At 37.6% G+C, this 15,839-nt stretch overlaps 1 protein-coding gene across 1 annotated transcript; it reads left to right on the top strand.

The window, feature by feature from the left end:
- The first annotated feature begins 1,169 nt into the window (after positions 1-1,169).
- LOC144666530 (ficolin-2-like) lies at positions 1,170-6,845 on the top strand. The gene is made up of 6 exons (XM_078527950.1): positions 1,170-1,344; positions 2,312-2,380; positions 4,021-4,143; positions 4,513-4,635; positions 5,652-6,035; positions 6,583-6,845. Exons 1-6 carry the CDS (start codon positions 1,170-1,172, stop codon positions 6,843-6,845), a joined length of 1,137 nt encoding a protein of 378 aa, XP_078384076.1.
- Positions 6,846-15,839: the final 8,994 nt, after the last annotated feature.

Genomic DNA, 15,839 nt, shown 5'->3' with positions numbered 1-15,839 from the left:
ATTCCATTTGGGCTGAGAGACGAGAATCGGCAAGATGACTGTACGTCTCGCGCTATTGAGTTTGCAACACCCGCAGGCTATAAAAAACGCCGTTCCGTCTTAGTTCTGCTCCTAAAAATACTAAAGAAGTATAAAGGGAAAAGGAATCGGAAACGAGAGTGAAAAAATGTAAGTGCACAGGGCATGGTGTTTTTTGTTGGAATTATATCACGAGCCTTATTAAATTAATTATGTTTTATTGGGGCGAAAATAATTTAATTGACTTTCAAATCTAGTAGTAGTAGTAGTCTCGACAGGTATTTCGGTTCTATTTCCTTCCGTTAGCTGACGACAGAGCAAGCCAAGCGTTTAGTAACAGATGTGGTGATGTTGAGACAGCTATTATAAAAGGTGCCCTGTGTCTTCTTTGAGTAAAGAAGAACAGGAACTGACGAGATAAGAAAACATAGTCATACGTGCAGAACGCCTGCAATCTGGTTATGTTTAGTTGCTTAGAACAGCCATTCATTGTGTTTTACACAAAAACAGATCAGTTGACCATGAAATTTCAAGTAGTCTTTGCATCGATTACGTATCATTTCCTTCCGTTCAAATCAATTGAATAAACTGTTGACAGCCGAAGCCAGGCGTGTCATGTTGAGATAAGTGCTATAAAAGGAGGTGTTCAGCGCTTCTTTGGGTAAAGGCGACCGCGACCTCGGAGACGACGAAGTAGGACCTTTGCGAAGATCAAGTGTGAAGCTAAAGAACCTGAAAAGAAAGGCAAGAAAGGTAAAATAAATTATTGACAGCTGTATTAGTTAAATAATTATTTGACACAACCGGATAAGGAAGAGCACAAACATTTCCCTTCAATAATTTCTAGGTTTGTCATGATCATTAACAAACACGGAAAATTTCCAATGAAATTGCGATAGATGATGTTTTTTCTTTCACATTTTAAACAAGGAGCAATGTTTAAAGAGGCACTCTTAAACAGGTCTTTGTGTTATCGTTAACAAACATGCCTGGCAAGATATTTCACGTGTCATCCTTACGATTTCTCGATTGTTTAAGACTTAACTGTTTGCGTTTATATATGAAACAATAGTATTTTCGTCGCCCGATAGAAAACGGCGTTTTACTGCCTCGATAAAGCGACATTTATGGTTGCCTTTTTTTCAACAGAAATGGCCACTTCCATGAAGATTGCTCTTGTGGGTTGTCTGTTACTGTTCGTTGTGTTGGAAGAATCCAAACCCGTCTTGGCTAAGAGACGTGAACGGCTAAGACAATGGGTACAGCTATTAGAAGAGGGCATGACAGAACTGATAGAAAGTGTGGAAGCACTGGAAGAATGTAATGGTAAGAAGTATACAAACCTCCGCCTTACATGTAAGACCTGACTTTTGAATGTTTTAAATTCCGTGTCGCATTACACGTTTAGAACGAGAAATAATTCTTGGCTGTTCTTTATTCTGTTGGGTACGCGTTTTGAGCAAGAAATAAACGTTGTAGAATGAGGAGTACAATTTGGCTGGTCGAATTTCTGTAGTGGTATCGCGTTCAACGAAGCACGAAAGCCTTAACTTAAGTCTAAAAATATGATAACTTTAGGCCAAACCGTCTGTAAACCATTTTCAAATACAATTAATTCAAATGTTTGTTGTTATAATCGTGGGTCGGGACAAAAAAAAGAGCATTTCAGTCAACGACGAGATTGGACCTTCATAGCTTTCCGAAAACCGGTCGATAAATTTCAGTAACAGAGGCTTTCTGAGGTGACTTATACTTCGTATCTGAAGGAATGCTTTGAGAATAGAATAATGATCCCATCATAAACGCGAGAAATAAACTGAAAACTAATTCTATCGCAACAGAAGGTGATGGTTCAAGTTCCTAGGGCCCCGTCCGCTCTGACCCCGGATAAATTTCAAACCGGAGTTTTCGCCTCCAAAACAAATGGATAAAATGTTTTCCGTCCATATTTATCTGGGTAAATTTGAAAACGATACGCTACATTGCACTCAAAGTTACAACGCACGAGCAGAGCTATTGTAAAGCTACTTAAACCTTTTTGTTTTTGACTGAGAACACATGGCTATTTGACGTCAGCGTTTTCAGAAAGCTCCCTTTTCGCCGTTCACACTGCACCAGCTAGCCGGCGTTTTCAAATTTCTCCACTTTGGAGACCGTTTTCGAAAAGCTCCGTCAGATGATCACGTACGTTATTAATTTTTATCGTCGGCCTTCCGTCCGACGTCTCTTAAAGACACGCGTAAGCTATATTTGAAAGTTTTTTTTAATGATTTTGCTTTCAATTATATTTCAGCCTGCTCGAAAATAAACGAACTCAATGAAACGCTTAGTGAGTTGCAAGAAAAGATTGACACCAAACCAGGTAAGTTGATACAATTTGTTTTGATATGTAATGTTCGGTCAATTTGTTCCCAAAAACTGTGCTGGATAAGGAAACTTTTTTAGTTGTTTTGACATAATAACTTTTCACTTCTTTCTATTGATGTTTATCGGATTTCAGCTAACTATCAAAACACATATTCGTGTAACTGACACAGAAAAATCATTTCAATAAATGCATTTAAGGTAATTCATCTGTATTGCATTGCGCATCCCGTACTGCGCATAATTTTAGGCGTAGTAAGCGCGCGCACATTAAGAAGATGGCGGCTTTTTTATACCGCTTGGCGCGCAAAAGAGATAAATCGTCGTTTTGTCGTAAACGAGTACCAGGACTTATCATTTTTTCTACTCTTCTGAGTCTAGCAATCACCTTCTTTCTATAAAATGAATATGAACAAATTTCTATTGTAGAAAAATGAATAATAAATGAAAAAGTGAACTTAGTCAGTACTCGTGATGATAAAATTGCTGATATTGTAAGGAATTATGGGGTATATTCAAGGTATTCCTGCCCCTAAACGAATACGGGGACCCCGTTTTTTTTATTTCAAAACTAAAGTTCTCTTAGGATGAACAACCAGTAGGCAAAGTTTGAGCGGAAATCTATATATTGTCAGATCTATTTCGGTGGAATTACCTTAAGGAGTATTACTTTCAAATATATAACAACAATAACCCCAGTTTAGTGCGTAAGAAGTGCGGATAAATAATGAATTGTGTGGCATTATCGAGACTAAGCACCGCGTTCTAACGGCAAATGGCAAACGTCAGAATGCTGATGGTTCTGCTTACCTTTTCTTTTATTATTAAATAAATCCATCACAAAAATGGAAAACAATTTACTTATTCACACCAAATAAGAAACTACTCACTCTGACGTATAAGCGGCTAACGGCAAAAAGGCATACGGCAAAACTCATCGTTTTTGTTTTTTGCTTTCGCAAAAAACACGAACGTGAAGCTTAATCTTAACATTATCTCTAGAGTGTTCTAAGGGCGTAGCACGAGAAAGCCTGCGACTTCCATGGAGCGGATAACGTCCAAGAAAGAACATCCAAACGTATTTTTTGAACCCAAATTGAGAATTCAGTCAACTCCCTATAAGACGGACACCTCCATAAGACGGACACCTTGTGATATTCCCTAGCTGCCGTTTTTCAGTCAATTTACTGTAACTAGACTTCCTTTAAGACGGGCACCTCTCTAAGACGGACAACGGACACAATGAAACCGTCAACGGACACTTGAGAAGTGTTTTTTCTTAGTGCATAATTCTTCAAAACTTCGTATCGGCATAAAGCAAAGTTAGTAAGCGACTTCAGGATACCAAACTTGTGCACCAAAAAGGTCGTTTTCTACTTACTGTGTTACGGTTTGTAGAAGCTCTCACCTTTTGCTTCAACAAGTGAATACGGTTATCATTTTAGTCTTGTTCCAGTTTTCAAAGTGTACGGTGAAGTTGTTAGACTAGAAGCCGTGAACGTTTTCTTGAACAAGCGAATGAAAGCCAATGCATACAGACATGTTGCATGTTGCAACATGCATGTACTGCTCACTATCGATTGAAATGTACTATCGGGCAAACGAGTCAATTTTCAAATAGTATTTTTTCTCCAATAGATGTGGACGAGTGTAGCACTTCAATCTCTGTCTGTGATGTCAATGCTAACTGTCAGAATACTGTCGGATCTTATATTTGTGCTTGTAAAGCTGGATTTACTGGAGATGGCAAAACCTGTACCGGTAGGTTTGGCAGTATGTTGCGGATGAAGAGTATCTCATGTAAACTATTAAAAGTGTATTTTTCCAGAGGGTAGAAATAAGCATAGGTAACTTTATTTTCTCAAATCTTCAATAATTCATCCAATTTAAACAAAGAAAAATACTGCGTGATGACTTGTGAAAAAATTCAGCGATACAACACATTAAAGTGTGTAATAAGATGATTACAGACACAATGCACCATATGACCCGACTTCTGTTTTGATTTGACACTAATTAAATATACACCAAAGTTTCCAGTCCGCAGTTATCGTGCATGCACCTTATGGTAAACTATAGTCATCTCGTTTTCATCGCATATTGATTGTTGTCCCTTTTGTTTTCCGATAGATGTGGACGAGTGTAGCACTTCTGGCTCTGTCTGTGACGTCAATGCTAACTGTCAGAATACAGTTGGTTCTTATACTTGTTCGTGTAAAGATGGATTTAGTGGAAACGGCAAAACATGTGCAGGTGATTAATGCAGGACAGGTGGTATACTTTAGCTTATAGTTTACCAGAACATAAATGGCTTTACCCGATTACTTGATACATTCTATTTATTCGAAAACTAGAAACACGTCGAACGATCTATTTCAATTAAACAGCCACTGTCCTTATGTCCTAGCGCACTACGAAAATGTCCCAAGGAAATTGCTCTGCTACTTACGGAACGTGTAAAAACCGAATGGCTTGAAACCTCATGCAAAGATAACATAGGCCGTGAATTAAGATAAATATTCGAAGCAAAGAAATAAGAAAACTTACACTGTATGGTTAAACAAAAAAACTAAAAAGTTTTGATATTATGTAACAATTCCTTCGTGTCCATTTCAATTCCATTTCAAGTCCATTAGGGGATTCTATTTCAATTCAAGTGTGATTCCATTTCAATTCAGTGTTAGGGGATTCCATTTCAATTCAATTCCATTTCAATTCCATTTCAATTCCTTCGTGTCCATCAAGCTCTTTTTGTCTAGTTCCTTATGAAAATCGAGGAAGTTACTCAAGTTACTATCCGTAACAAAACCCTTTCTTTTTTCTTTTTAAACATTGTGCTTTCCGTTATCGATTGTCCAAAACAAACGAGGAAAATATCCAATTGCCTTGAGGCCTTTTATTAAGTGTATTCCCTTTAATTTGTCTATCATTAGAAAATATTTACTTTAATTTTTCTACACCATAAATGCGCGTACGGATTTGCCATAATCCTGATCTCTCCGAATCCAGGATGTTTTTCTTAGAAACTGATTGTTTTGAAACTTCTCGAGAAGTATAAGAAGTAGACGATGTTCCCCTAACGTAAAAGTAGTGACCCGTTTGCGCTCTAAAGCTTCGTTTCGAGTAAAATGGATATCTTCGACTTCATCGTTAAATCGACGTTCTTCATTTTTGCAAAGCAGTATCTATGTCAGTGTTTTTTACACTGCCGTTGGTATCGCCTACGTTTTGTTTTACCTCACTGTAGTGAAATTGCTACGGTTATACAGGTACAAAGAAGGACTGCACTGAGCTGAAAAAATCTGGAATACAAAACAGTGGTGTTTATCGAATCAACCCTGATGGTTCAGGTCCCTTTGATGTATTCTGCGACCAAACAACAGCCGGTGGGGGATGGACAGTTTTCCAAAAGAGACAAGACGGATCAGTCGATTTTTACCGTGGCTGGGCTGACTACAAACGAGGTTTCGGTAATCTAACTGGTGAATTTTGGCTAGGGCTAGAAAAGATTCACCGTCTGACCAGCAGTGGACAATACAAGCTACGTGTTGATCTGGAAGACTTTGCAGGAAACACTGCTTATGCCGAGTACGATTTGTTTCGGGTTGCGAGTGAAGGGAGTCGGTACCAGCTGAACATGGGAAGCTACTCAGGTCAGTATCCGTTTAATACGCTTCTTGGTGTCTTTAATTTCCCATGACCCCAACGTTTTGGAAAATTTGATTTCTGGCGAGGAAAAAACATCCTTTACCCAGTATTGGTGAAGAGGCAGTTTATCATTATAGTCAACAATTTACAGCCGTTTAAGAAAATAAGCCGAAGGTTAATTTGTACAACGGCTACAAGCAAAAACAGTTAACGTAATCTATAAATTATGAGTTACATTGTCCTTTTCTGTCTGTTATGGCTTTATTTTTTTTCTGACACCTCTTACTACATTTACGGAGTGAAAAAGTATTAAGTGTCGTTTTGGTTTCTCCCTTTTTTTGGCTTACTACCCTTTAAGACAGTAGGTTAATTTGTATAAGTTCTTCAAGGAAAAAAAAAATGTTCAGTAACGTTTCATTTAAGTTCTGGGCCACTTATTTTCCTCTGTCTATCATGGCTATTAGTTTTTTTTTTTTTTTTCTGACACTTCTTGCTGCATTTCCAAATGAAATGATACTTGTCATTTAGGTTTTTGTTCTTAATTTGGTTTAGGAACCGCTGGAGATTCGCTGGCTTTTCATAATGGTCTCCCATTCTCCACAAAAGATCAAGATAACGACAAGAGGTCCGGCAGTAGCTGTGCTGTGGATTATAAAGGAGGCTGGTGGTACAACGACTGTTACGACAGCAACCTGAATGGTATCTATCGTCAGGGAGAATACATTGATGTTACAAGTGTTAATTGGCGGCATTGGAAGCGAAATCATATCTCACTTAAAAGAGCTGAAATGAAGATGAGACCGGTTAATATTTAACGGCCTGCACTTTTGGTTGTCTTGTTAATCAAAACAAGATATAAATACCTTTTATTTGTTTTCTTGAGTGTATTAATGACAGGGTACGTAAGGTAAACGAATGAAAACTGAGGAAATAGAATAGACCACAAAAACTGCCTGTTTGGTTTTACATGTTAACAGTTTTACTTTAGCGGAGCGGTTTTTTAGTTATTGTCAAAAAAAAATAAACCTGTTTGTTTTGGCTTTTTCTAATTAGTTGAGCTCTGCACTGAAAATGTGTTTGTTTAATTACTGTTTTTTTTTTTTCGTGATCCTTTAACCAACCCATGGTGATGTCAAGTTCCCGACACATCATCCATCCCTACCAAATTGTTGCTAGATAAATTTTAGGAAAACTTAGAAAGTTTGGCAGCGTTTGGTTAAATCTTAAAATAAGTTATAAAAGTTCAAAGTCAGCGCGGGCCTCAAAAGTCCCCCCCCCCCCCCCAGACTTGGTCAAGAAACAGAGTTCAATTATTTGCGCAAGTGCCTTTCAGAAAATGAATTGGAGTGGAAAGTGTAATATTTCAAATTAGTAGATTCCCCCCTCTTTTAACTATTTCTATTAAGACCGTGTGGATGCGAATTTTAGTTGCGTGCGTAAAATAAAAACTGAGGATAAACAACTTGCGTCTATAGAAAGTGTATACGCAAGCCATTCTTTTACGAGGGAGGCAAAAGCTACATTCTTTGTCTTTTCTTTTAGAATAGCCACAAAACTATATGTCCAATTTGAAAGCTGTTCTATTTAAAAAGAAATGCCTTTCTTTTTTCATGATTGTATTTGCCTGCTCCTAAGTGAACTATTTTAAGTCGGCTTCAGGGTCTATTTTCCAGTAAAACACTCGCGTCGATAAAATAAAACAAAATAATATATAGATTAAGGCAAGCCTAACAGCGAAGCTCTCCATTTAATTTTTACTGGAGTAAATAAGCGGACAAAGCACTGATGTACTTGGTTTATATACTTATAACTTTTATTAAATTGGTCAAAATTTTCATGAATCGTTATGTTTTTGCTCGATTTTTGCGCACTCAAACTCTCCGACATCTGCCGTCATTTTGTTTTGGCGCGCTTTCCGACTTTCCTGTCAATCAATTTAATTTCAACTTTCTGCACTCAATTTCAACTTTCTGCACTGTTTGGGATTAATTGACGTGCTCTCAGCCAATGAGCATGCAGAAATTTTTGTATGTATATTATTATCTCTCTCTTTTAAAACACATCAGTATAATAAGGTGTTTGTTTCTTCTGAAAGGAAACGGATATCTTTTAATAAATCTGTGAATATCCTGAAAAACAGGATTCGGATATCATCGTTATGCAGTTCCTGTAACAGGAAAGATACCCTCCCGTCAGCAATGACTGTCTATTGTGTATGGAAAGTAGAGCATGTGTTGATGGAATTGAAAATCCATATTCATGTTCCCAAGCTTGTACGTGGATGTATCTTGAAATGTTCTCGTCTGTGACCCCATTTGGTATAAGAGACGAGAAGCGGGCTAATGAGTAATTGCAACGCCCTCAGGCTACAAAAAACGCCCTTCCATCTAATTTCTACTCTTGATAATACTAAAGGAGTATAAAGAACCAGGGAAAGAGAATAGGAAACGAGAGTGTAAAACAAAATTATAAGTGCAAAGTGCATGGCATTTTCCGTTTTTTATTCGAATTGCCTTGAGACCCTTATTTACTTTGTTATGGTTTACAGTAAGCGAAAATAAATTTATTGACTTTTAAATCTAAAGTACTCTAGACAGGTTTTTCGATACCATTTCCTTCCGTTTAAATCGTTTGAATTAGCTGTTAAAAGCGCAAGCCAAACGTTAAGGTTATTAATTGATCTAGCAATTATGACCAACGGTAACGACGAGATAAGAAAACAAAATCATAGGTGCAGAACAGAGTTAGTAGAAAGAATAGCATTTGTTTTGTGTTTAGTGGCTTAGAACGCCGATTCATTGTGGTTTGCACAAAAACGTGTTGATTGACTTTGAAATTTCAAGAAGAAGAAAAGAATACATTGATTTAAAATTTGTCTCATCATTTAGCAGCTTAGGCTATTCTCAGGTTCTCTATAGCAAATCCGAAGGATTGGACAGCTCTAAATATTCGTGACAACAACAGCAAGTCGTGTCTTGTGAGATTTATTGTGTAATTACATTTTACCTTCCCCTGTAACAACACTTTTAGAACACATCAGTATTATAAGGTGTTCATTTCTTCTAACAGAAACCGGATATCTTTTAATAAATATGTGAATATCTTGAAAAACAGGATTCGGATATCATCGTTATCCGGTTCCTGTAACAGGAAGGATACCCTCCCATCAGGCATGGCTGATTATTTTATTTCATTTTTATAATGGAGATTGTAGTATTTGTTGATGGAATTGAAAAACCATGTTCATATTTCCACGCTTGTAAAACATCTTTGTACCTTTAAATGTCAGTAACCTTCTCGTCTGTCATTCCATTTGGGCTGAGAGACGAGAATCGGCAAGATGACTGTACGTCTCGCGCTATTGAGTTTGCAACACCCGCAGGCTATAAAAAACGCCGTTCCGTCTTAGTTCTGCTCCTAAAAATACTAAAGAAGTATAAAGGGAAAAGGAATCGGAAACGAGAGTGAAAAAATGTAAGTGCACAGGGCATGGTGTTTTTTGTTGGAATTATATCACGAGCCTTATTAAATTAATTATGTTTTATTGGGGCGAAAATAATTTAATTGACTTTCAAATCTAGTAGTAGTAGTAGTCTCGACAGGTATTTCGGTTCTATTTCCTTCCGTTAGCTGACGACAGAGCAAGCCAAGCGTTTAGTAACAGATGTGGTGATGTTGAGACAGCTATTATAAAAGGTGCCCTGTGTCTTCTTTGAGTAAAGAAGAACAGGAACTGACGAGATAAGAAAACATAGTCATACGTGCAGACCGCCTGCAATCTGGTTATGTTTAGTTGCTTAGAACAGCCATTCATTGTGTTTTACACAAAAACAGATCAGTTGACCAAGAAATTTCAAGTAGTCTTTGCATCGATTACGTATCATTTCCTTCCGTTCAAATCAATTGAATAAACTGTTGACAGCCGAAGCCAGGCGTGTCATGTTGAGATAAGTGCTATAAAAGGAGGTGTTCAGCGCTTCTTTGGGTAAAGGCGACCGCGACCTCGGAGACGACGAAGTAGGACCTTTGCGAAGATCAAGTGTGAAGCTAAAGAACCTGAAAAGAAAGGCAAGAAAGGTAAAATAAATTATTGACAGCTGTATTAGTTAAATAATTATTTGACACAACCGGATAAGGAAGAGCACAAACATTTCCCTTCAATAATTTCTAGGTTTGTCATGATCATTAACAAACACGGAAAATTTCCAATGAAATTGCGATAGATGATTTTTTTTCTTTCACATTTTAAACAAGGAGCAATGTTTAAAGAGGCACTCTTAAACAGGTCTTTGTGTTATCGTTAACAAACATGCCTGGCAAGATATTTCACGTGTCATCCTTACGATTTCTCGATTGTTTAAGACTTAACTGTTTGCGTTTATATATGAAACAAAAGTATTTTCGTCGCCCGATAGAAAACGGCGTTTTACTGCCTCGATAAAGCGACATTTATGGTTGCCTTTTTTTCAACAGAAATGGCCACTTCCATGAAGATTGCTCTTGTGGGTTGTCTGTTACTGTTCGTTGTGTTGGAAGAATCCAAACCCGTCTTGGCTAAGAGACGTGAACGGCTAAGACAATGGGTACAGCTATTAGAAGAGGGCATGACAGAACTGATAGAAAGTGTGGAAGCACTGGAAGAATGTAATGGTAAGAAGTATACAAACCTCCGCCTTACATGTAAGACCTGACTTTTGAATGTTTTAAATTCCGTGTCGCATTACACGTTTAGAACGAGAAATAATTCTTGGCTGTTCTTTATTCTGTTGGGTACGCGTTTTGAGCAAGAAATAAACGTTGTAGAATGAGGAGTACAATTTGGCTGGTCGAATTTCTGTAGTGGTATCGCGTTCAACGAAGCACGAAAGCCTTAACTTAAGTCTAAAAATATGATAACTTTAGGCCAAACCGTCTGTAAACCATTTTCAAATACAATTAATTCAAATGTTTGTTGTTATAATCGTGGGTCGGGACAAAAAAAAGAGCATTTCAGTCAACGACGAGATTGGACCTTCATAGCTTTCCGAAAACCGGTCGATACATTTCAGTAACAGAGGCTTTCTGAGGTGACTTATACTTCGTATCTGAAGGAATGCTTTGAGAATAGAATAATGATCCCATCATAAACGCGAGAAATAAACTGAAAACTAATTCTATCGCAACAGAAGGTGATGGTTCAAGTTCCTAGGGCCCCGTCCGCTCTGACCCCGGATAAATTTCAAACCGGAGTTTTCGCCTCCAAAACAAATGGATAAAATGTTTTCCGTCCATATTTATCTGGGTAAATTTGAAAACGATACGCTACATTGCACTCAAAGTTACAACGCACGAGCAGAGCTATTGTAAAGCTACTTAAACCTTTTTGTTTTTGACTGAGAACACATGGCTATTTGACGTCAGCGTTTTCAGAAAGCTCCCTTTTCGCCGTTCACACTGCACCAGCTAGCCGGCGTTTTCAAATTTCTCCACTTTGGAGACCGTTTTCGAAAAGCTCCGTCAGATGATCACGTACGTTATTAATTTTTATCGTCGGCCTTCCGTCCGACGTCTCTTAAAGACACGCGTAAGCTATATTTGAAAGTTTTTTTTAATGATTTTGCTTTCAATTATATTTCAGCCTGCTCGAAAATAAACGAACTCAATGAAACGCTTAGTGAGTTGCAAGAAAAGATTGACACCAAACCAGGTAAGTTGATACAATTTGTTTTGATATGTAATGTTCGGTCAATTTGTTCCCAAAAACTGTGCTGGATAAGGAAACTTTTTTAGTTGTTTTGACATAATAACTTTTCACTTCTTTCTATTGATGTTTATCGGATTTCAGCTAACTATCAAAACACATATTCGTGTAACTGACACAGAAAAATCATTTCAATAAATGCATTTAAGGTAATTCATCTGTATTGCATTGCGCATCCCGTACTGCGCATAATTTTAGGCGTAGTAAGCGCGCGCACATTAAGAAGATGGCGGCTTTTTTATACCGCTTGGCGCGCAAAAGAGATAAATCGTCGTTTTGTCGTAAACGAGTACCAGGACTTATCATTTTTTCTACTCTTCTGAGTCTAGCAATCACCTTCTTTCTATAAAATGAATATGAACAAATTTCTATTGTAGAAAAATGAATAATAAATGAAAAAGTGAACTTAGTCAGTACTCGTGATGATAAAATTGCTGATATTGTAAGGAATTATGGGGTATATTCAAGGTATTCCTGCCCCTAAACGAATACGGGGACCCCGTTTTTTTATTTCAAAACTAAAGTTCTCTTAGGATGAACAACCAGTAGGCAAAGTTTGAGCGGAAATCTATATATTGTCAGATCTATTTCGGTGGAATTACCTTAAGGAGTATTACTTTCAAATATATAACAACAATAACCCCAGTTTAGTGCGTAAGAAGTGCGGATAAATAATGAATTGTGTGGCATTATCGAGACTAAGCACCGCGTTCTAACGGCAAATGGCAAACGTCAGAATGCTGATGGTTCTGCTTACCTTTTCTTTTATTATTAAATAAATCCATCACAAAAATGGAAAACAATTTACTTATTCACACCAAATAAGAAACTACTCACTCTGACGTATAAGCGGCTAACGGCAAAAAGGCATACGGCAAAACTCATCGTTTTTGTTTTTTGCTTTCGCAAAAAACACGAACGTGAAGCTTAATCTTAACATTATCTCTAGAGTGTTCTAAGGGCGTAGCACGAGAAAGCCTGCGACTTCCATGGAGCGGATAACGTCCAAGAAAGAACATCCAAACGTATTTTTTGAACCCAAATTGAGAATTCAGTCAACTCCCTATAAGACGGACACCTCCATAAGACGGACACCTTGTGATATTCCCTAGCTGCCGTTTTTCAGTCAATTTACTGTAACTAGACTTCCTTTAAGACGGGCACCTCTCTAAGACGGACAACGGACACAATGAAACCGTCAACGGACACTTGAGAAGTGTTTTTTCTTAGTGCATAATTCTTCAAAACTTCGTATCGGCATAAAGCAAAGTTAGTAAGCGACTTCAGGATACCAAACTTGTGCACCAAAAAGGTCGTTTTCTACTTACTGTGTTACGGTTTGTAGAAGCTCTCACCTTTTGCTTCAACAAGTGAATACGGTTATCATTTTAGTCTTGTTCCAGTTTTCAAAGTGTACGGTGAAGTTGTTAGACTAGAAGCCGTGAACGTTTTCTTGAACAAGCGAATGAAAGCCAATGCATACAGACATGTTGCATGTTGCAACATGCATGTACTGCTCACTATCGATTGAAATGTACTATCGGGCAAACGAGTCAATTTTCAAATAGTATTTTTTCTCCAATAGATGTGGACGAGTGTAGCACTTCAATCTCTGTCTGTGATGTCAATGCTAACTGTCAGAATACTGTCGGATCTTATATTTGTGCTTGTAAAGCTGGATTTACTGGAGATGGCAAAACCTGTACCGGTAGGTTTGGCAGTATGTTGCGGATGAAGAGTATCTTATGTAAACTATTAAAAGTGTATTTTTCCAGAGGGTAGAAATAAGCATAGGTAACTTTATTTTCTCAAATCTTCAATAATTCATCCAATTTAAACAAAGAAAAATACTGCGTGATGACTTGTGAAAAAATTCAGCGATACAACACATTAAAGTGTGTAATAAGATGATTACAGACACAATGCACCATATGACCCGACTTCTGTTTTGATTTGACACTAATTAAATATACACCAAAGTTTCCAGTCCGCAGTTATCGTGCATGCACCTTATGGTAAACTATAGTCATCTCGTTTTCATCGCATATTGATTGTTGTCCCTTTTGTTTTCTGATAGATGTGGACGAGTGTAGCACTTCTGGCTCTGTCTGTGACGTCAATGCTAACTGTCAGAATACAGTTGGTTCTTATACTTGTTCGTGTAAAGATGGATTTAGTGGAAACGGCAAAACATGTGCAGGTGATTAATGCAGGACAGGTGGTATACTTTAGCTTATAGTTTACCAGAACATAAATGGCTTTACCCGATTACTTGATACATTCTATTTATTCGAAAACTAGAAACACGTCGAACGATCTATTTCAATTAAACAGCCACTGTCCTTATGTCCTAGCGCACTACGAAAATGTCCCAAGGAAATTGCTCTGCTACTTACGGAACGTGTAAAAACCGAATGGCTTGAAACCTCATGCAAAGATAACATAGGCCGTGAATTAAGATAAATATTCGAAGCAAAGAAATAAGAAAACTTACACTGTATGGTTAAACAAAAAAACTAAAAAGTTTTGATATTATGTAACAATTCCTTCGTGTCCATTTCAATTCCATTTTAAGTCCATTAGGGGATTCTATTTCAATTCAAGTGTGATTCCATTTCAATTCAGTGTTAGGGGATTCCATTTCAATTCAATTCCATTTCAATTCCATTTCAATTCCTTCGTGTCCATCAAGCTCTTTTTATCGAGGAAGTTACTCAAGTTACTTTCCGTAACAAAACCCTTTCTTTTTTCTTTTTAAACATTGTGCTTTCCGTTATCGATTGTCCAAAACAAACGAGGAAAATATCCAATTGCCTTGAGGCCTTTTATTAAGTGTATTCCCTTTAATTTGTCTATCATTAGAAAATATTTACTTTAATTTTTCTACACCATAAATGCGCGTACGGATTTGCCATAATCCTGATCTCTCCGAATCCAGGATGTTTTTCTTAGAAACTTATTGTTTTGAAACTTCTCGAGAAGTATAAGAAGTAGACGATGTTCCCCTAACGTAAAAGTAGTGACCCGTTTGCGCTCTAAAGCTTCGTTTCGAGTAAAATGGATATCTTCGACTTCATCGTTAAATCGACGTTCTTCATTTTTGCAAAGCAGTATCTATGTCAGTGTTTTTTCGACACTGCCGTTGGTATCGCCTACGTTTTGTTTTACCTCACTGTAGTGAAATTGCTACGGTTATACAGGCACAAAGAAGGACTGCACTGAGCTGAAAAAATCTGGAATACAAAACAGTGGTGTTTATCGAATCAACCCTGATGGTTCAGGTCCCTTTGATGTATTCTGCGACCAAACAACAGCCGGTGGGGGATGGACAGTTTTCCAAAAGAGACAAGACGGATCAGTCGATTTTTACCGTGGCTGGGCTGACTACAAACGAGGTTTCGGTAATCTAACTGGTGAATTTTGGCTAGGGCTAGAAAAGATTCACCGTCTGACCAGCAGTGGACAATACAAGCTACGTGTTGATCTGGAAGACTTTGCAGGAAACACTGCTTATGCCGAGTACGATTTGTTTCGGGTTGCGAGTGAAGGGAGTCGGTACCAGCTGAACATGGGAAGCTACTCAGGTCAGTATCCGTTTAATACGCTTCTTGGTGTCTTTAATTTCCCATGACCCCAACGTTTTGGAAAATTTGATTTCTGGCGAGGAAAAAACATCCTTTACCCAGTATTGGTGAAGAGGCAGTTTATCATTATAGTCAACAATTTACAGCCGTTTAAGAAAATAAGCCGAAGGTTAATTTGTACAACGGCTACAAGCAAAAACAGTTAACGTAATCTATAAATTATGAGTTACATTGTCCTTTTCTGTCTGTTATGGCTTTATTTTTTTTCTGACACCTCTTACTACATTTACGGAGTGAAAAAGTATTAAGTGTCGTTTTGGTTTCTCCCTTTTTTTGGCTTACTACCCTTTAAGACAGTAGGTTAATTTGTATAAGTTCTTCAAGGAAAAAAAAAATGTTCAGTAACGTTTCATTTAAGTTCTGGGCCACTTATTTTCCTCTGTCTATCATGGCTATTAGTTTTTTTTTTTTTTCTGACACTTCTT

Source organism: Oculina patagonica, chromosome 9 (assembly GCF_052425735.1).
Source record: "Oculina patagonica isolate OP01 chromosome 9, crgOcupat, whole genome shotgun sequence".
Lineage (NCBI taxonomy): Eukaryota > Metazoa > Cnidaria > Anthozoa > Scleractinia > Oculinidae > Oculina > Oculina patagonica.
This window is presented reverse-complemented; position numbering and strand designations above follow the sequence as displayed.